Below are 21525 nucleotides of genomic sequence, written 5' to 3'. Positions count from 1 at the left end.
CACCCGGGAACATTACAACTCAGAGGGAAAGTAGGGGTATCCTAAAACGAGATTTCTAAATTAGTCACTTTCTGCATCTACATTAATAGTAAACGTTATTACGCTTCATAATAATTCTAGCTGTAGCTTTACTGCTTTCTTTTGTGCAAGAAATGGCACACATTGTTTACTTAATTTGTTAATTGCCCCCCCCCCTTTAACTGCAGGTTATGGAGCAGTCTAGAACAGACCACCCGTTGACTTTTTCCAAATCTTGTGTTACAGCCTGAATTTAAAATAGATTAAATTGAGATTTTGTGTCACTGGCCTACACACAATACCCCATAATGTCAAAGTAAAAATATGTTTTTAGAAATGTTTACAAATTAATTAAAAATTAAAAGCTGAAATGTCTTGCTTGAGTCAAGTATTCAATCCCTTTGTTATGGCAAGCCTAAATAAATTCAGGAGTAAAAATGTGCTTAACAAGTGACATAATTAGTTGCATGGACCCACTCTGTGTGCAATAATAGTGTTTGAAAAGATAAACAACATGCGCGACTCCACCTTATATAAACTTAAATCGGGTGCTGGATCCTCTATATAATCCAAAGAACAGAAATAGGACAGCACTCCTGTAAATAAACTTAAATTGACATTGCTTCACGAACATTTCAGGTATGAGCCCTTCTTCAGCGTTCAAGGCAATGGCAATCAATGTCACAATACCACACATATTGGGCATAATTAATTATACATTCACAGTCAGTATTGACCCAATCAAGAGATCCCAGCAGAGGGAGCTGTGGGGGAAACATAAAAATCAAATAAAGATAGACACACACATTACAAATACATTATGATGTCATTACCTAAATGTTATGGGATCGCCAGTTGCGCCCAATTATGCAAATATATGTATAGCGAAATTTGAGTTGGACTTTGTGTACGATAATAATCCCTATTCTAAGTTTATCAAAGTGTTTATGAGATATATTGATGACATTTTTTAAATTTGGTCAGGTGATGATCTTGAATCGCAGGAATCCTTTACATAGGCTACATGAATTCCAGGATGCCGTCCATTAAATGTACTTAGTTTCCTTTTTGGATGTTTTGGTTAAGAAAGATGGCAATGGCTTGCACACTGAGGTGTATAGAAAAGAAACAGATAGAAATACCTTTCTTAATTTCAACAATTATCATACACCTTCATTAAAAAATAGTTTACCATAAAGCCAACTCCTTCGTATTAGGCGCATTTGTGACTTTGATTTATCATTTGATGTTCATGCCGAAGATTTATGTGAACGATTCAAAACAAGAGGGTATACAGAATAATTATTGGACAATTGCCTTAAAAGATTAAAACAAACTGAGCGGAATGCATTATTGCAACCACTTCAAAGGAATCCCTCTCATCCCTCTGCAACTTTCGTGTCCACCTACAGTCCTATTTCAAGGTCGATCAAGGAAGTGGTTAATAGACGTTGGCATATATTACACAGTGACCCCAGCTTTGGTAAAGCTTTGAAGCATTTTAATAGCCATAATCATGAACTAAGTGCCTTCTGTTATATGGGTATTGAAATAGTAAAGGCGCCACGTAGGGAAGGAGATAGGGATAAATTACTTCTCCAAAGAGAGACATGTTGGATAGACCTCTTGGGCATTTTATGTTGGTGCTTTTGTATTTACCAATTTCTGTGTTCTATGTTTGTGCTTTTCTAATAACCGTTTTCTGTGTTCATGCAAGTGACTGATTGAACGAATCCTCACTATCAGTATCTGCAATTTGGCAGTACGCCCATACCCTTGTTTTGAGAATGAAAGATATATCCGTTTCAAGGTCACACTGTGGGGATGTTTTTCAGAGGCAGGGACTGAGAGACTAATCAGGATCAAGGAACAGTTGAACGGAGCAAAGTACAGAGAGATCCTTGATGAAAACCTGCTCCAGAGCGCTCAGGACCTCAGACTGGGGCAAAGGTTCACCTTCCAACAGGACAATGACCCTAAGCACACAGCCAAAACAACACAGGAGTCGCTTCGCGACAAGTCTCTGAATGTCCTTGAGTTGCCCAGCCAGAGCCAGGACTTGAACCCGATCGAACATCTCTGGAGAGACCTGAAAATAGCTGTGCACCAACGCTCCCCATCCAACCTGACAGAGCTTGAGAGGATCTGCAGAGAAGATACAGGTTTGCCAAGCTTGTAGTGTCATAACCAAGAAGACTCGAGGCTGTAATCGCTGCCAAAGGTGCTACAACAAAGTACTGAGTAAATGGTCTGAATACTTATGTAAATGTTATATTTCAGTGTTTTATTTTTAATAAATTAGCAAAGAATTTTAAAAAATGTTTTTATTTGTCGTTATGGGGTATTGTGTGTAGATTGATGAGGGGAAAAAACTATTTAATCAATTTTAGAATAAGGCTTTAACGTAACAAAACATGGAAAAAGTAAAGTGGTCTGAATACTTTCCGATGGCATCTCTAGACCTATTCATAATAACTGACTGAGTCTGTTTTTCACTGAGTACTATAGGCCCTACTCAGCCTGGTCTCATAGACTAGATGTAACATAGTAAATATAAATATATATATATATAATTGTGACATTTGGTATGATTACATAATACAGAAGGTTACTTTAGGGTGGTTGGTTGGTTGGTTGGTTTGCCGGGGTGGATGGGTGGGCGTATAACCCAAAGGTTGCGTGTTCAAATCTCATCCCGGACAACTTTAGCATTTTAGCTACTTTTGAACTACTTACTACTTTGCACTACTTAGCATGTTAGCTAACCTTTCCCCTAACCCTAACCTTAACCCTTTAACCTAACTCATAACCTTAACTCTGGCTTACCTGGTTAAATAAAGGTGAAATAAATAAAAAAAATATAAAAAAAAAACCCTAACCCTAACCTTAACCCCTAACTTAGCTAACGTTAGCGTTAGCCACCTAGCTAACGTTAGCCACAACAAATTGGAATTCGTAACATATCATACGTTTTGCAAATTCATAACATATTGTGTGAATAGCCTCACCTTTGGTCCAGGCTGTAAGCATCATGGACAAAAAAGATAAATACAATTGTTTTTCCCATCTTGCATCCATGACATAGGCAGCCAGGATAGTAGACCCCACTAGAAATAATCACCTCCCACTGTAGGCTAGTCTGTGTTCCTGCTGTGTTCCCCCACCCCTCTTTGCCCACCCATCTCAACTTCAGGCCACAGTCAGTGGGCTACATCATAAAAATAGACAGCCAAGAAGATTGGACACTCTGGGAATGGGATCACTAATAAGAACCAAGAAAAACGTTTGATTCTTTCAAGTTTTCCCACTCCAAAGACTTCTCTTCAACCAAAGGGAATAACTCTACATGCAGCCGAATGGAAGAGGCCGAGATAGGACCTGACTTAAAGATAATAACAAATGGGATAAAGTAGGGAGAAATCTTCCAATATAGGCTGCATCAGGCCTGTATTTTGTTATAGGCTATCACATATAGGGTATTTATTATTTATTTCATTTTGTTTTACCTTGTGGCCTTTATTTAAAAACGAAATTGAACATGCCTATAAAGTTAGCCTAATTAATATTTAATCTGATTATGAAATGAAAAATCATATTCTATTTCATTTTGAATTTGTTATAGCCTAGAATTAGACCATTTGGCTATTATAACAATATCCTCTGTTTAAAAAAGTAAAAGATAAGCTAATGGGGCTTTAGACGCAGAGAATCTAAAAAAAAACAGCCTTGTGTTAAAGCAATGGAAGTCTTTTGTGTCAGAATAGCCTACTGTGATTTCTAAAGGTGCGTCTTTGGGGCTGGCACAGTGCATGGCGCATATAGGTGTTGGGCCAAAGAGAGTATTTGCTTTATACAGATATCATGGCAAAGTGGTTCAAAGAATTCCCCATCAATTTGAAGAACGGTACCGATAGGATCCGCTCCGCTTCAGAATCACGCTCCCAATCCAGGGGTAAACCTGGACAGGTAGCTAGCTGGCTTTGGCACAAAAGCAACCAGCTCCAAAGGGAGTCTGCGCAAAGTGGATAGCGGTGGTGGTGGTGGAGGCGTTGGTGCTCTACTGTCAGGAAGATATCGTAAAAATTCTGCCATCGAATTGGAAAGGAATGGCACAAGTTCGATAAAGGATGGAAAAGTTTGTGATAGCCTTATTGGTAAAAGTCGCAAAAATTCCAAAGTGGAGTCGCCGGTTTTTGATGAGCACCGGCCACTGAAAAGTTCTGGTTCTGCAAATGCCTACATCAGTCGTCTGATCAAAGTGGATAAACAGGACAAGAGCCCGAACTTCAACAGCAGCCCAGTGGTACTCAAAACAGAGATGGTAAAAGAGATGGTACCGTGTAGCTCAGTTGGTAGATCATGGCGCTTGCAACGCCAGGGTTGTGGGTTCGATTCCCACGGGGGGCCAGTATGAAACTAAAAAAAATCAATGCACTCACTAACTGTAAGTTGCTCTGGATAAGAGCGTCTGCTAAATGACTAAAATGTAAGACATTTTGAAGCACTTTATAAATTGTAGGCTATTTCTATTCTCAACAGGATGTGATGCTGGACTCAGGGGTAGAGGTAGCATAGTAAACGTAAATCTCTCTCCCTCCATTTAGTATATTATGTTACGTTTCATATGGTATGTATTCATTTGTGGATGTCCATCATCCATTTCGTATATGTTACTAATTACAATTGGTATGTATCACAGTAGGGGTGAGTGGGTAAAATTACTGGGGAAGCCAAGCCAGGAAAGAAAAGCCATATCAAATCAAATCAAATTGTATTGATCACATACACATTTTTACAATCTGTGTGTTGTGATAATTGTATTGTTTGCTCTATAAATACTGTTAGTTCATATGCCTTGCCACCATGACATATAGGTCTAAGGCCGAGACAATAAGAAGACACAGTGGCAGAATAAATTCAACCACACCTTTGTTTCATCACAAAACCAGAGAGCAATACAGTGATAACTAAAATATTCCAAAAACAATTTATTCCAATAAACTAAATATAATCTGTCCATGGTACTGATTTCTGTCTCTCTGTGTGTGCGTAACAAGAAAAAACATGTTGACTTACCCTACTTGTAGAGAAACGCCAATGCTATCCACCTGTCTTTCATGTTGCCGTTATGGTCTATGTCTCTGCCATACAGTACACGCTTTTAGTTTTTGTTGTCCTAGGCTACCTGGCTAAAATGCTTACTCGCCAGTCTAGCTTCCTTTCATGGGCAATGATTAGCCAGCTAGTTAACATAAGCTTACTACATCTAGCTACATATTGAACTTCCATCCTCTCAGGCCAGAGGCACAATGTATGTGTTTATGGTTGGGTCAGAATCAGCGTTATTTTAATTTTTTAATTTTATTTAACGAGGTAGGCCAGTTGAGAACAAGTTCTCATTTACAACTGCGACCTGGCCAAGATAAAGCAAAGCAGTGCGATAAAAACAACAACAACACAGAGTTACACATGGGATAAACAAAACATACAGTCAATAACACAATAGAAAATCTATATACAGTGTGTGCAAATGTAGTAAGTTATGGAGGTAAGGCAATAAATAGGCCATAGTGCAAAATAATTACAATTTAGTATCAACACTGGAGTGATAGATGTGCAGAAGATGATGTGCAAATAGAGATACTGGGGTGCAAATTAGAAAAATAAATAACAATATGGGGATGAGGTAGTTGGGTGGGCTAATTACAGATGGGCTGTGTACAGGTGCAGTGATCGGTAAGCTGCTCTGACAACTGATGCTTAAAGTTAGTGAGGGAGATAAGAGTCTCCAGCTTCAGAGATTTTTGCAGTTCGTTCCAGTCATTAGCACAGAGAACTGGAAGGAATGGTGGCCAAAGGAGGTGTTGGCTTTGGGAATGACCAGTGAGATATACCTGCTGGAGCGCATACTACGGGTGGGTGTTGCTATGGTGACCAATGACCTAAGATAAGGTGGGGATTTGCCTAGCAGAGATTTATAGATGACCAGGAGCAAGTAGGATTGGCGACAAATATGTAGTGAGGGCCAGCCAACGAGAGCGTACAGGTCACAATGGTGGGTAGTATATGGGGCTTTGGTGACAAAACGGATGGCACTGTGATAGACTACATCCAATTTGCTGAGTAGAGTGTTGGAGGCTATTTTGTAAATGACATCGCCGAAGTCAAGGATAGGTAGGATAGTCAGTTTTACGAGGGCATATTTGGCAGCATGAGTGAAGGAGGCTTTGTTGCGAAATAGAAAGCCGATTCTAGATGTAACTTTGGATTGGAGATGCTTAATGTGAGTCTGGAAGGAGAGTTTACGGTCTAACCAGACACCTAGGTATTTGTAGTTGTCCACATATTCTAAGTCAGACCCGCCGAGAGTAGTGATTCTAGTCGGGCGGGCGGGTGCAAGCAGCGTTCGATTGAAGAGCATGCATTTAGTTTTACTAGCGTTTAAGAGCAGTTGGAGGCTACGGAAGGAGTGTTATATGGCATTGAAGCTCGTTTGGAGGTTTGTTAACACAGTGTCCAATGAAGGGCCAGATGTATACAAAATGGTGTCGACTGCGTAGAGGTGGATCTGAGTCAATAGCAGCAAGAGCAACATCATTGATATACACAGAGAATAGAGTCGGCCCAACCCATAGAGACTGCCAGAGGTCCAGACAACAGGCCCTCCGATTTGACACATTGAACTCCGCACACTCCACTGGCTTCCAGTTGAAGCTCGCATCTACTACAAAACCATGGTGCTTGCCTACGGAGCTGTGAGGGGAACGGCACCTCCTTACCTTCAGGCTCTGATCCTACACCCAAACGAGGGCACTACGTTCATCCACCTCTGGCCTGCTAGCCCCCCTACCTCTACGGAAGCACAGTTCCCGCTCAGCCCAGTCAAAGCTATTCGCTGCTCTGGCACCCCAATGGTGGAACAAGCTCCCCCACGACGCCAGGACAGCGGAGTCACTGACCACCTTCCGGAGACACTTGAAACCCTACCTCTTTAAGGAATACCTGGAATAGTATAATAGTAATCCTTCTACCCCCCCTTTACTACCACTGTCTTTTGTCTAAACTAACACCTGACTTATTTCACCTGCTAGCACTGACTTGTTTAAAGAAATGTACTTATTGTGATCAAGATGTAGTTGTCCCTGATTGCACTGACTTTGCTCACAGCTGCTTGTTTGAAAAAGTGTACTTACTGTGATCAAGATGTGGTTGTCCCACTGGCTATCCTAAGTTGAATGCACCAATTTGTAAGTCGCTCTGGATAAGAGCGTCTGCTAAATGACTTAAATGTAAAAGTCTGAAGTTTACATACACCTTCGCCAAATACATTTAAACTCAGTTTTTCACAATTCCTGACATTTAATCCTAGTAAAAATGCCCTGTCTTAGGTCAGTTAGGATCACCACTTTATTTTAAGAATATGAAATGTCAGAATAATAGTAGAGAGAATGATTTATTTCAGCTTTTATTTCTTTCATCACATTCCCAGTGGGTCAAAAGTGTACATACACTCAATTAGTATTTGGTAGCATTGCCTTTAAATTGTTTAACTCGGGTCAAACATTTCGGGTAGCCTTCCACAAGCTTCCCACAATAAGTTGGGTGAATTTTGGCCCATTCCTCCTGACAGAGCTGGTGTAACTGAATCAGGTTTGTAGGCCTCCTTGCTCACACACGCTTTTTCAGTTCTGCCCACAAATGTTCTATAGGATTGAGATCAGGGCTTTGTGATGCCCACTCCAATACCTTGATTTAGTTGCCCTTAAGACATTTTGCCACAACTTTGGAAGTATGCTTGGGGTCATTGTCCATTTGGAAGACCCATTTGCGACCAAGCTTTAACTTCCTGACTGATGTCTTGAGATGTTGCTTCAATAAATCCACATAATTTTCCTTCCTCTTAATGCCATCTATTTTGTGAAGTGCACCAGTCCCTCCTGCAGCAAAGCACCCCCACAGCATGATGCTGCCACCCCCGTGCTTCACGTTTGGGATGGTGTTTTTCGGCTTGCAAGCCATCCCCTTTTTCCTCCAAACATAAGACCAGAGGACATTTCTCCAAAAAGTACGATCTTTGTCCCCATGTGCAGTTGCAAACCGTAGTCTGGCTTTTTTATGGCGGTTTTGGAGCAGTGGCTTCTTCCTTGCTGAGCGGCCTTTCAGGTTATGTCGATATAGGACTTGTTTTACTGTGGAAATAGATACTTTTGTACCTGTTTCCTCCAGCATCTTCACAAGGTCCTTTGCTGTTGTTCTGGGATTGATTTGCACTTTTCGCACCAAAGTACGTTCATCTCTAGGAGACAGAACGCGTCTCCTTCCTGAGCGGTATGACGGCTGCGTGGTCCCATGGTGTTTATACTTGCGTACTATTGTTTGTACAGATGAACATGGTACCTTCAGGCATTTGGAAATTGCTCCCAAGGATGAACCAGACTTGTGGAGGTCTACAATTATTTTTCTGAGGTCTTGGTTGATTTATTTTGATTTTCCCATGATGTCAAGCAAAGAGGCACTGAGTTTGAAGGTAGGCCTTGAAATACATCCACAGGTACACCTCCAATTAACTCAAATGATGTCAATTAGCCTATCAGAAGCTTCTAAAGCCATGACATCATTTTCTGGAATTTTCCAAGCTGTTTAAAGGCCCACTCAACTTAGTGTATGTAAACTTCTGACCTACTGGAATTGTGATACAGTGAATTATAAGTGATATAGTCTGTGTGTAAACAATTATTGGAAAGATTACTTGTGTCATGCACAAAGTAGATGTCCTAACCGACTTGCCAAAACTATAGTTTGTTAACAAGAAATTTGTGGAGTGGTTGAAAAACAAGTTTTAATGACTCCAACCTAACTGTATGTAAACTTCCAACTTCAACTGTAATTTCTCCCTCTGCTCTGACCCTTCCTCGTCTTCAGCCCAGTTCGATAGCCCTGAGCGCCACTCCCCAACCAAAGAGGACCCCCCCCACACTTCACCCTGACACAGCAGTCCCAGCAACAGCCCCAACAGCAGCAGCACCTGCGACAAAAGAGCTGGAGCCAGAAGATCCTGAAGTCCTCTCCCACCCTCTCGCCCTCCCTTTCCTGCCCACCCAACATCGGCCCTGAGGCTGAGGTGTGCCGGGTGGACCCCACCCTGCCCCTGGAGAAACAGAGGTTAGGAAGGAGACAGGGTTTATAGGTCAACGGCAGGGACAGATGCAATAGATTGTAGCTTTGAAAAACTCTTATCTTCAGTTTTTTCTGCAGCACAACAATACATTAGATGTAGATGCGTACCTGTCACTCTGTCTGTGTACCGGTAGGGGAGAGCGCGTTAAGGTGAGCAATTTTTTCTATTCAGCATCACTACGTCCAGTGAAATATAGTGTTCTTTCTAACAAGAATATCTACATACACTACCGTTCAAAAGTTTGGGGTCAGTTAGAAATGTCCTTGTTTTCGAAAGAAAAGCAATTTTATTGTCCATTAAAATAACATCATATTGATCAGAAATACAGTATAGACATTGTTGATGCTGTAAATGGCTATTGTAGCTGGAAACGGCTGATTTCTAATGGAATATCTACATAGGCGTACAGAGGCCCATTATCAGCAACCATCAGTCCTGTGTTCCAATGGCACGTTGGGTTTGCTAATCCAAGTTTATCATTTTAAAAGGCTAATTGATCATTAGAAAACCCTTTTGGAATTATTTTAGCACAGCTGAAAACTGTTGTGCTGATTAAAGAAGCAATAAAACTGGCCTTCTTGAGACTAGTTGAGTATCTGGAGCATCAGCAATTGTGGGTTCGATTACAGGCTGATAATGGGCCTCTGTAAGCCTATGTAGATATTCCATCAAAAATCAGCTGTTTCCAGCTACAATAGCCATTTAGGACATTAACAGTGTCTACACTGTATTTCTGATCAATTTGATGTTATTTTAATGGACCAAAAACAAGGAAATTTCTAAGTGACCCCAAACTTTTGAACGGTAGTGTATATTATGTTGTGTATCCCTGGAAATAATCAGAATTAATGTAAACATAACAGTTTTGAAAACATAGCTTGTCCAAAAAAAGTGGTCTCTTGGCACAACTTACCCCGCGGTAAGTTGAGCATAGGGAAAAGGTAAGTTGAGCCGCCTTGGGGTAAGTGGGTGATGGTGTCCTGTGACAGTGAGTGATAGTGCTGGTAGGTTAAAGTTTAATTAATGGAATGGGGGTGTGGTAAATTGTATAACTTAAATGTATGCCTACATTCAGATAGAGATCTCTGTTCAATATCACTTACCCTTCCATTTCTTGACCACTTGTCTGGGACAGGGATGTTGTTTCGATGTGTCAATTCGTAGGCAAGTTCTCTGCATTTGAGGCTACTAATGAAAGTGGTCCGTGAGATTCTTGATATCTTTAGCATGCTCAGACTCCATGTCATCAGATAAGACCTTGTTTGCCTCTGCTACTCTATCATAGCCTCTCTTTCGTACATATTCATTTTATTCTTTGTCAATGTACCTCTTCAGTGTCATTCAGTCAATTTTGTTAATCCCTTGCTACTGCTAGAATGGACTTCCCTTCTCTCACTTCCTTGACCGCTCTATCATGAACCTCAAGGGGAGCTAGACCCCTGCTTGTTTTACGTTTGTATACACAGGACATGATGATGTCTGCTCTGTAACAATAAAAATGTTCAGTTCATATGCATGACACATTGCAAAAATACTATAAATATTATGCATTAACAGGACAGAATGTAATCATCATTTGTATGGGGTATGGTGGCCATTGGCTCAACTTACCCAATGGCCATTGGCTCAACATACCCCAAGGCAAACATTTTGACTATATTAGACCACACAGCTACAACAATGCACTTTAATGATAGATTTAGGACCTTATATTGTAGCTTGTAGAGACCCCAAGTGATATATAAAACAATCTTTAAACAATCTACTTTGGTTTAGATACAAGCATCATCAAACCTATAAGACAAAACATTCATTTTACTTGGTGAAAATCTTTTATTTTTGTACTTACTTACTTACCAATTTTTCCATGTGGTTTCTTCCTTCACAGACTACATGAAATGATGACCTCTTTCTCTGTAGCTCAGCTGGTAGAGCACGGCGCTTGTAACGCCAAGGTAGTGGGTTCGATCCCCGGGACCACCCATACACAAAAAAAATAATAATTATGCACGCATGACTGTAAGTCGCTTTGGATAAAAGCGTCTGCTAAATGGCATATTATTATTATTATAAATATTTGGTTTCCTTGAAACAAGGGATGGCACAACAAGGGGAGAACGACTGCCCCCTCTCGTTGAAGCCACTGAAGTTCAAGGATTCCCCAAATATAGTGAATGGAAAAATGTCAATCTTCGTGGTCAATCTTCGTGTAAATTAAAAAATGTTTTGAAGACAATCATGGTACCAATAATCATGGTACCAATAATAAACCAGATGTACAGTGAGGGAAAAAAGTATTTGATCCCCTGCTGATTTTGTACGTTTGCCCACTGACAAAGAAATTATCAGTCTATCATTTTTATGGTAGGTTTATTTGAACAGTGAGAGACAGAATAACAACAAAAAAATCCAGAAAAGCGCATGTCAAAAATGTTATGAATTGATTTGCATTTTAATGAGGGAAATAAGTATTTGACCCAGATCTCACCTCGTGGAGTTGAGATCTCACCTCGTGGAGTTGCAATGATCATGAGAACGGTGAGGAATCAGCCCAGAACTACACAGGAGGATCTTGTCAATGATCTCAAGGCAGCTGGGACCATAGTCACCAAGAATACAATTGGTAACACACTACGCCGTGAAGGACTGAAATCCTGCAGCGCCCGCAAGGTCCCCCTGCTCAAGAAAGCACATATACAGGTCCGTCTGAAGATTGCCAATGAACATCTGAATGATTCAGAGGAGAACTGGGTGAAAGTGTTGTGGTCAGATGAGACCAAAATCGAGGTCTTTGGCATCAAATCAAATCAAATCAAATCAAATTGTATTGGTCACATGCGCTGAATACAACAGGTGCAGACATTACAGTGAAATGCTTACTTACAGCCCTTAACCAACAGTGCATTTATTTTTAACAAAAAAAGTAAAAATAAAACAACAACAAAAAAAGTGTTGAGAAAAAAAGAGCAGAAGTAAAATAAAATAACAGTAGGGAGGCTATATATACAGGGGGGTACCGGTGCAGAGTCAATGTGCGGGGGCACCGGCTAGTTGAGATAGTTGAAGTAATATGTACATGTGGGTAGAGTTAAAGTGACTATGCATAAATAATTAACAGAGTAGCAGCATCGTAAAAAGGATGGGGTGGGGGGCAGTGCAAATAGTCTGGGTAGCCATGATTAGCTGTTCAGGAGTCTTATGGCTTGGGGGTAGAAGCTGTTGAGAAGTCTTTTGGACCTAGACTTGGCACTCCGGTACCGCTTGCCGTGCGGTAGCAGGGAGAACAGTCTATGACTAGGGTGGCTGGAGTCTTTGACAATTTTGAGGGCCTTCCTCTGACACCGCCTGGTATAGAGGTCCTGGATGGCAGGAAGCTTGGCCCCAGTGATGTACTGGGCCGTACGCACTACCCTCTGTAGTGCCTTGCGGTCGGAGGCCAAGCAGTTGCCATACCAGGCGGTGATGCAACCAGTCAGGATGCTCTCGATGGTGCAGCTGTATAATTTTTTGAGGATCTGAGGACCCATGCCAAATCTTTTCAGTCTCCTGAGGGGGAATAGGCTTTGTCGTGCCCTCTTCACGACTGTCTTGGTGTGTTTGGACCATGATAGTTCGTTGGTGATGTGGACACCAAGGAACTTGAAGCTCTCAACCTGTTCCACTACAGCCCCGTCGATGAGAATGGGGGCGTGCTCAGTCCTCTTTTTTTTCCTGTAGTCCACAATCATCTCCCTTTGTCTTGGTCACGTTGAGGGAGAGGTTGTTGTCCTGGCACCACACGGCCAGGTCTCTGACCTCCTCCCTATAGGCTGTCTCATCGTTGTCGGTGATCAGGCCTACCACTGTTGTGTCGTCGGCAAACTTAATGATGGTGTTGGAGTCTTGCCTGGCCATGCAGTCATGGGTGAACAGAGAGTACAGGAGGGGACTGAGCACGCACCCCTGAGGGGCCCCCGTGTTGAGGATCAGTGTGGCAGATGTGTTGTTACCTACCCTTACCACCTGGGGGCGGCCCGTCAGGAAGTCCAGGATCCAGTTGCAGAGGGAGGTGTTTAGTCCCAGGATCCTTAGCTTAGTAATGAGCTTAGAGGGCACTATGGTGTTGAATGCTGAGCTGTAGTCAATGAATAGCATTCTCACGTAGGTGTTCCTCTTGTCCAGGTGGGAAAGGGCAGTGTGGAGTGCAATAGAGATTGCATCATCTGTGGATCTGTTGGGGCGGTATGCAAATTGGAGTGGGTCTAGGGTTTCTGGGATAATGCTGTTGATGTGAGCCATGACCAGCCTTTCAAAGCACTTCATGGCTACAGACGTCAGTGCTACAGGTCGGTAGTCATTTAGGCAGGTTATCTTAGAGTCCATCAACTCAACTCACTGTGTTTGGAGGAGGAGGAATGCTGCCTATGACCCCAAGAACACCATCCCCACCGTCAAACATGGAGGTGGAAACATTATGCTTTGGGGGTGTTTTTCTGCTAAGGGGACAGGACAACTTCACCGCATCAAAGGGACGATGGACGGGGCCATGTACCGTCAAATCTTGGGTGAGAACCTCCTTCCCTCAGCCAGGACATTGAAAATGGGTCGTGGATGGTTATTCCAGCATGACAATGACCCAAAACACACGGCCAAGGCAACAAAGGAGTGGCTCAAGAAGAAGCACATTAAGGTCCTGGAGTGGCCTAGCCAGTCTCCAGACCTTAATCCCATAGAACATCTGTGGAGGGAGCTGAAGGTTCGAGTTGCCAAACGTCAGCCTCAAAACCATAATGACTTGGAGAAGATCTGCAAAGAGGAGTGGGACAAAATCCCTCCTGAGATGTGTGCAAACCTGGTGGCCAACTACAAGAAACGTCTGACATCTGTGATTGCCAACAAGGGTTTTGCCACCAAGTACTAAGTCATGTTTTGCAGAGGGGTCAAATACTTATTTCCCTCATTAAAATGCAAATCAATTTATAACATTTTTAACATGCGATTTTCTGGATTTTTTTTTGTTGTTATTCTGTCTCTCACTGTTCAAATAAACCTACCATTAAAATTATAGACTGATCATGTCTTTGTCAGTGGGCAAACGTGCAAAATCAGCAGGGGATCAAATACTTTTTTCCCTCACTGTATGTCATTGAACCGACTATTTAAAAAATGCACACAGAATACGTTTTAATAAGGATAATTTAGTTGCTAATGGCAGCCTGCAGTACACAGCCTTCAACTTGAGTTAGTCAATGGAGGCAGCATTGAGCTAGCCTGCAACGTCACTTCTTGGAGTAGTTCAAACTGTGCATGTTATGTCTCCATGAGACGCCATCTTAACCGACTTCATTTGGCTTCAATGCGCTATTCAGTCTTCACATAGGAATGAATGGTGTCACATGATCGATGTCCATTCACATATACAGCCATTGAGCTCAACTCACCCTACTCTCCCCTATACCTTGCAAAGTTAACATATGTTTTTCAGATATTCTGTTGTTGATATTAGTGAACCACTTCAATACAGGATGAATCTACTATTTTGTAAGGCCTTTGTTAGCTTCATGTGCTCAGGAGACTCTCCTCCGTCTCCTCTAATTTCTGACCCCTGTGCCTTCCCTTCCCTCTGTCCCTCGGTTGCTCTAGCTGGTACCATGGGTGTGTAATAAGCCAGGAGGCAGAGTCTCAGCTCCAGTCCTGCAAAGAGGCCAGTTTCCTGGTGAGTAACAGCGAATCAGGAACCAGCAAATACTCCATTGCTCTCAAGTGAGTGTATTAATCACTAGTACACCTGTTCATTCTCTTCAGAGCTGATACCATACATAATGTGTAAAAAAACCCATCACAAATTGTACATTCCCTTGCATTGGAACCCTTTCTGCTAATTTGGCTTGCTATTCCACACAATTCATAATGCGTAGCCTTAGTGTAATTCATCCTTTTCACCTCTCTACCTTTTTAAAATCCTTCTCTCTCAGGATGAGCCAGGGCTGTGTTCACATCATCGTAGCCCAGACTAAGGAGAACGGCTACACGCTGGACCAGAGCAGCTGTGTGTTTCCCAGCATTCCAGAGGTGGTGCACCACTACGTCACTCAGCGGCTGCCTTTCAACGGGGCCGAACACATGACCCTGCTGCACCCTTTGCCACGCCCTTGCTGACTCCACCCACTACCACACTCCGGTGTACGCCGACAACCCCATGCCTCTGTATCTGCCTGTAATCATCGTTAACGAACATCTCCAACCTAATGCCGCCCCCAACAACTTCAATACGTATCTCTTTATCTATTATCCATTCACTCTTCCATACCTCCATCTTTCATATTATTTTCCTCCATATCATTACCAGTTTTTTTTTCAGTCTTATTTTCTCCTGGATAAACAGAAGACGGACAAGCTCAGAGACCTGGGTCCAGGAGCTATTGCACATGCTGTACTATCATTCCCTCACCTTTCATATGCAGTTCATGCAAAATGCCCAGGCTACTGTTTTGCATGTGAACTTGGAAGAAACCCAACCCATGCCTTGATTGTACAAATGGGGAAGAAATGAATGATCAAATGAGTCAGAGCCCTGCCAGTTAGAATGTAGTCTGAATTTCTACTCTAAATTCAAAGCTGTGTAGAGAATACAGTATAATTAATCATAATAATTTGTCATGAAATGGATCAAGCTGCAAAGGGATCAAGCTTGTGCTGTTTGATAAGAAAAACAGTAAAGTGACTCTCTCACCCTCTGGTGGATGTGCTGGCTCACTGCACCAACTGGACACAACCCTGTGGAGAACCACAACTGCTGTATGGGACAAAGACTACTTCATGTATACACTCACAGCAAACATTTAAATTATGCTCTTAGCCTTCTTTTTTTATATAGAGGACAAATATCCTCCCTTCACCCAATTTTCCTCTTGTCTTATCTACTGTACTGTGAACGGTGACAGTTGTGTGACTATGTGTTCCACTTGCACTGTGAACCATTGAGTGATTCATAACGCAATGTGCCATGGGTTAGGCTAGCCCTTGATTATTACATTAAACCACAGGCTCCCAATCCTGGTCTTCAACTACCCACATGTATGCTGGTTTTCACCTCAAATGATCTCTACATCATTAATATAATTGTTGTTAAGGTAGACGTTAGGGCAAGGGCACGCAGGTCACTTTGTGTACACTTGAGGTAAATGCATCACAAAAATGCCAAAGTGTAAGAGTGGCATCCTTACACCCAGTGGTATCACAGACACTTAACGTGAAGAAAAAAAGAGGAACTGACACCATCCCTCTCTCCTTCCCTCCATCCTTGACTGTCTGTTTCTCCCCCTCTCCCTTATCACTCCATCACTGTGATATCTGATTCTGATAATCTGTCTATCATCAGGATCACCTTGTTTTATTGAGAGGACATTCCATCTGTTGATCCTGAGTCAGGTTAATGTGTACATTGAGAAGGTTAGAGTTTCAAGTCCTCTTGTGAATGCAAGTCTTGGGACCTGAAGTTAGGGACACTATTCCTGAAAGAAATAGACTAAGCACAATGTTTTTGTATACAGTACAGTATTTGTACCTTAATTATACAATGGGTGGGTCTAATCCTGAATGCTGATTGCCTATTTACTCTGTTCCATCTGACTGCGCAATCCACTGTTTTATCAGCCCAGCCAGGCAACTTAGTCTAAAAGAAATGTGAGATAATGTCTAGATGCTTTTTTATAGTGGAGATCAAGTTTATAACATTTCGTTTTCAACAGCGGAGATTTGTATAAACCTTGCTGTCTGTTTCTCAGACATTTGCAACATTGTTTCAATATTCAAATTCGATCTCCTGCTGTCCCATTGTAATGGATGTGTCGGGAGTCAGGACGAGACAGACAGGCAGGCAGCGTTTCTCAGCCAGTCGAAATCATGAATCAGCTGGCATGATTTTTATGGATATATACAAAAACATGGCAATTGAAAAAAACGTAAAACGAAACACAGCTAATTTGCAGTCTTTCCATCTTCAGTTTGAAGTGATTGTGTTACTGTAGCTGTGTTGTTGGCTAGCTCCTCTGAACAAGTGTCCTGACGAGTGAGCACATTTTCTATGCCAGGCGAAAACGCGCCTCATTAGCTCATTGTCATGGATGTATCCAAATAAATGTCACTAGAAAACAGCTTAAACAAATGCAAATGTGGCTACTTTGCTGTTATTCTGGCTGCACTGTTTGATGTGACTGTAAGTTAGCCGTAGTTGGCTAGCTAGCAAGCAAGGGATAATAACGTTGCCAGGCAGTATGGCAATGGAACATTTCGAACGAAAGACTGGGTCGCGTCCATAGATACAGAACAATAAGACTGAATGACTGGGTCGCGTCTCTAGCAACCCTAGATTTGCGTTGGGACTATATATTGTGGAAGGATGAAATAGTATGAATAAATTAATAAAAATAACGTTTTTAATGAAAATATGTCAATCATTATTTGAATATGTTGGTAACCCGTTGTATAAAAGTTAAAATGCCCTCGAAGCCGGTGTTTGGATGATATATTGGCATAACAACACCGGTGCCCATATATCCTCCAAACACTGGCTTCTCGGGCATTATCACTTAATTGTCTGGTACCTCAATTGTCTGCCTTCTTATAATAAATGCCATTTAGCAGACACTTTTATCCAAAGCAACTTAGTCATGCATGCATATTTTTTTTATATGTACATATGGGTGGTCCCAGAAATCAAACCCACTATGTTGCAAGAGCCATGCTCTACCAACCGAGCTACAGAGGACCACTTGTTAGAAAATCCTACATCTACAGTCAATCAGAAAGATTTCTGGCTCCCAGGTGTCTTTTATACAGGTAACGAGCTGAGATTAGGAGCACACTCTTAAAGGGAGTGCTCCTAATCTCAGTTTGTTACCTGTATAAAAGACACCTGTCCACAGAAGCAATCAATCAATCAGAGTCCAAACTCTCCACCATGGCCAAGACCAAAGAGCTCTCCAAGGATGTCAGGGACAAGATTGTAGACTGGAATGGGCTACAAGACCATCGCCAAGCAGCTTGGTGAGAAGGTGACAACAGTTGTTGCGATTATTCACAAATGGAAGAAACACAAAATAACTGTCAATCCCCCTCGGCCTGGGGCTCCATGCAAGATCTCACCTCGTGGAGTTGCAATGATCATGAGGACGGTGAGGAATCAGCCCAGAACTACACGGGAGGATCTTGTCAATGATCTCAAGGCAGCTGGGACCATAGTCACCAAGAAAACAATTGGTAACACACTACGCCGTGAAGGACTGAAATCCTGCAGCGCCCGCAAGGTCCCCCTGCTCAAGAAAGCACATATACAGGCCCGTCTGAAGTTTGCCAATGAACATCTGAATGATTCAGAGGAGAACTGGGTGAAAGTGTTGTGGTCAGATGATACCAAAATGGAGCTCTTTGGCATCAACTCAACTCGCCGTGTTTGGAGGAGGAGGAATGCTGCCTATGACCCCAAGAACACCATCCCCACCGTCAAACATGGAGGTGGAAACATTATGCTTTGGGGGTGTTTTTCTGCTAAGGGGACAGGACAACTTCACCGCATCAAAGGGACGATGGACGGGGCCATGTACCGTCAAATCTTGGGTGAGAACCTCCTTCCCTCAGCCAGGACATTGAAAATGGGTCGTGGATGGTTATTCCAGCATGACAATGACCCAAAACACACGGCCAAGGCAACAAAGGAGTGGCTCAAGAAGAAGCACATTAAGGTCCTGGAGTGGCCTAGCCAGTCTCCAGACCTTAATCCCATAGAACATCTGTGGAGGGGAGCTGAAGGTTCGAGTTGCCAAACGTCAGCCTCAAAACCATAATGACTTGGAGAAGATCTGCAAAGAGGAGTGGGACAAAATCCCTCCTGAGATGTGTGCAAACCTGGTGGCCAACTACAAGAAACGTCTGACATCTGTGATTGCCAACAAGGGTTTTGCCACCAAGTACTAAGTCATGTTTTGCAGAGGGGTCAAATACTTATTTCCCTCATTAAAATGCAAATCAATTTATAACATTTTTAACATGCGATTTTCTGGATTTTTTTTGTTGTTGTTATTCTGTCTCTCACTGTTCAAATAAACCTACCATTAAAATTATAGACTGATCATGTCTTTGTCAGTGGGCAAACGTGCAAAATCAGCAGGGGATCAAATACTTTTTTCCCTCACTGTATGTCATTGAACCGACTATTTAAAAAATGCACACAGAATACGTTTTAATAAGGATAATTTAGTTGCTAATGGCAGCCTGCAGTACACAGCCTTCAACTTGAGTTAGTCAATGGAGGCAGCATTGAGCTAGCCTGCAACGTCACTTCTTGGAGTAGTTCAAACTGTGCATGTTATGTCTCCATGAGACGCCATCTTAACCGACTTCATTTGGCTTCAATGCGCTATTCAGTCTTCACATAGGAATGAATGGTGTCACATGATCGATGTCCATTCACATATACAGCCATTGAGCTCAACTCACCCTACTCTCCCCTATACCTTGCAAAGTTAACATATGTTTTTAAGATATTCTGTTGTTGATATTAGTGAACCACTTCAATACAGGATGAATCTACTATTTTGTAAGGCCTTTGTTAGCTTCATGTGCTCAGGAGACTCTCCTCCGTCTCCTCTAATTTCTGACCCCTGTGCCTTCCCTTCCCTCTGTCCCTCGGTTGCTCTAGCTGGTACCATGGGTGTGTAATAAGCCAGGAGGCAGAGTCTCAGCTCCAGTCCTGCAAAGAAGCCAGTTTCCTGGTGAGTAACAGCGAATCAGGAACCAGCAAATACTCCATTGCTCTCAAGTGAGTGTATTAATCACTAGTACACCTGTTCATTCTCTTCAGAGCTGATACCATACATAATGTGTAAAAAAACCATCACAAATTGTACATTCCCTTGCATTGGAACCCTTTCTGCTAATTTGGCTTGCTATTCCACACAATTCATAATGCGTAGCCTTAGTGTAATTCATCCTTTTCACCTCTCTACCTTTTTAAAATCCTTCTCTCTCAGGATGAGCCAGGGCTGTGTTCACATCATCGTAGCCCAGACTAAGGAGAACGGCTGCACGCTGGACCAGAGCAGCTGTGTGTTTCCCAGCATTCCAGAGGTGGTGCACCACTACGTCACTCAGCGGCTGCCTTTCAACGGGGCCGAACACATGACCCTGCTGCACCCTTTGCCACGCCCTTGCTGACTCCACCCACTACCACACTCCGGTGTACGCCGACAACCCCATGCCTCTGTATCTGCCTGTAATCATCGTTAACGAACATCTCCAACCTAATGCCGGCCCCCAACAACTTCAATACGTATCTCTTTATCTATTATCCATTCACTCTTCCATACCTCCATCTTTCATATTATTTTCCTCCATATCATTACCAGTTTTTTTTTCAGTCTTATTTTCTCCTGGATAAACAGAAGACGGACAAGCTCAGAGACCTGGGTCCAGGAGCTATTGCACATGCTGTACTATCATTCCCTCACCTTTCATATGCAGTTCATGCAAAATGCCCAGGCTACTGTTTTGCATGTGAACTTGGAAGAAACCCAACCCATGCCTTGATTGTACAAATGGGGAAGAAATGAATGATCAAATGAGTCAGAGCCCTGCCAGTTAGAATGTAGTCTGAATTTCTACTCTAAATTCAAAGCTGTGTAGAGAATACAGTATAATTAATCATAATAATTTGTCATGAAATGGATCAAGCTGCAAAGGGATCAAGCTTGTGCTGTTTGATAAGAAAAACAGTAAAGTGACTCTCTCACCCTCTGGTGGATGTGCTGGCTCACTGCACCAACTGGACACAACCCTGTGGAGAACCACAACTGCTGTATGGGACAAAGACTACTTCATGTATACACTCACAGCAAACATTTAAATTATGCTCTTAGCCTTCTTTTTTATATAGAGGACAAATATCCTCCCTTCACCCAATTTTCCTCTTGTCTTATCTACTGTACTGTGAACGGTGACAGTTGTGTGACTATGTGTTCCACTTGCACTGTGAACCATTGAGTGATTCATAACGCAATGTGCCATGGGTTAGGTTAGCCCTTGATTATTACATTAAACCACAGGCTCCCAATCCTGGTCTTCAACTACCCACATGTATGCTGGTTTTCACCTCAAATGATCTCTACATCATTAATATAATTGTTGTTAAGGTAGACGTTAGGGCAAGGGCACGCAGGTCACTTTGTGTACACTTGAGGTAAATGCATCACAAAAATGCCAAAGTGTAAGAGTGGCATCCTTACACCCAGTGGTATCACAGACACTTAACGTGAAGAAAAAAAGAGGAACTGACACCATCCCTCTCTCCTTCC

General features: G+C 42.3%; 1 protein-coding gene across 1 annotated transcript; it reads left to right on the top strand.

Moving 5' to 3' along the window:
• The first annotated feature begins 3879 nt into the window (after positions 1–3879).
• On the top strand, positions 3880–15334 carry LOC121572472 (SH2 domain-containing adapter protein E-like). Its single transcript, XM_041884542.1, has 4 exons — positions 3880–3984; positions 9011–9180; positions 14819–14938; positions 15151–15334. Exons 1-4 carry the CDS (start codon positions 3880–3882, stop codon positions 15332–15334), a joined length of 579 nt encoding a protein of 192 aa, XP_041740476.1.
• The last annotated feature ends 6191 nt before the right edge of the window (positions 15335–21525 follow it).

Source organism: Coregonus clupeaformis, chromosome 8, assembly GCF_020615455.1.
Source record: "Coregonus clupeaformis isolate EN_2021a chromosome 8, ASM2061545v1, whole genome shotgun sequence".
In the NCBI taxonomy this organism is placed as follows: domain Eukaryota; kingdom Metazoa; phylum Chordata; class Actinopteri; order Salmoniformes; family Salmonidae; genus Coregonus; species Coregonus clupeaformis.
The sequence above is the reverse complement of the archived record's forward strand: the minus strand, read 5'-3'. Positions and strand labels throughout refer to the sequence as shown.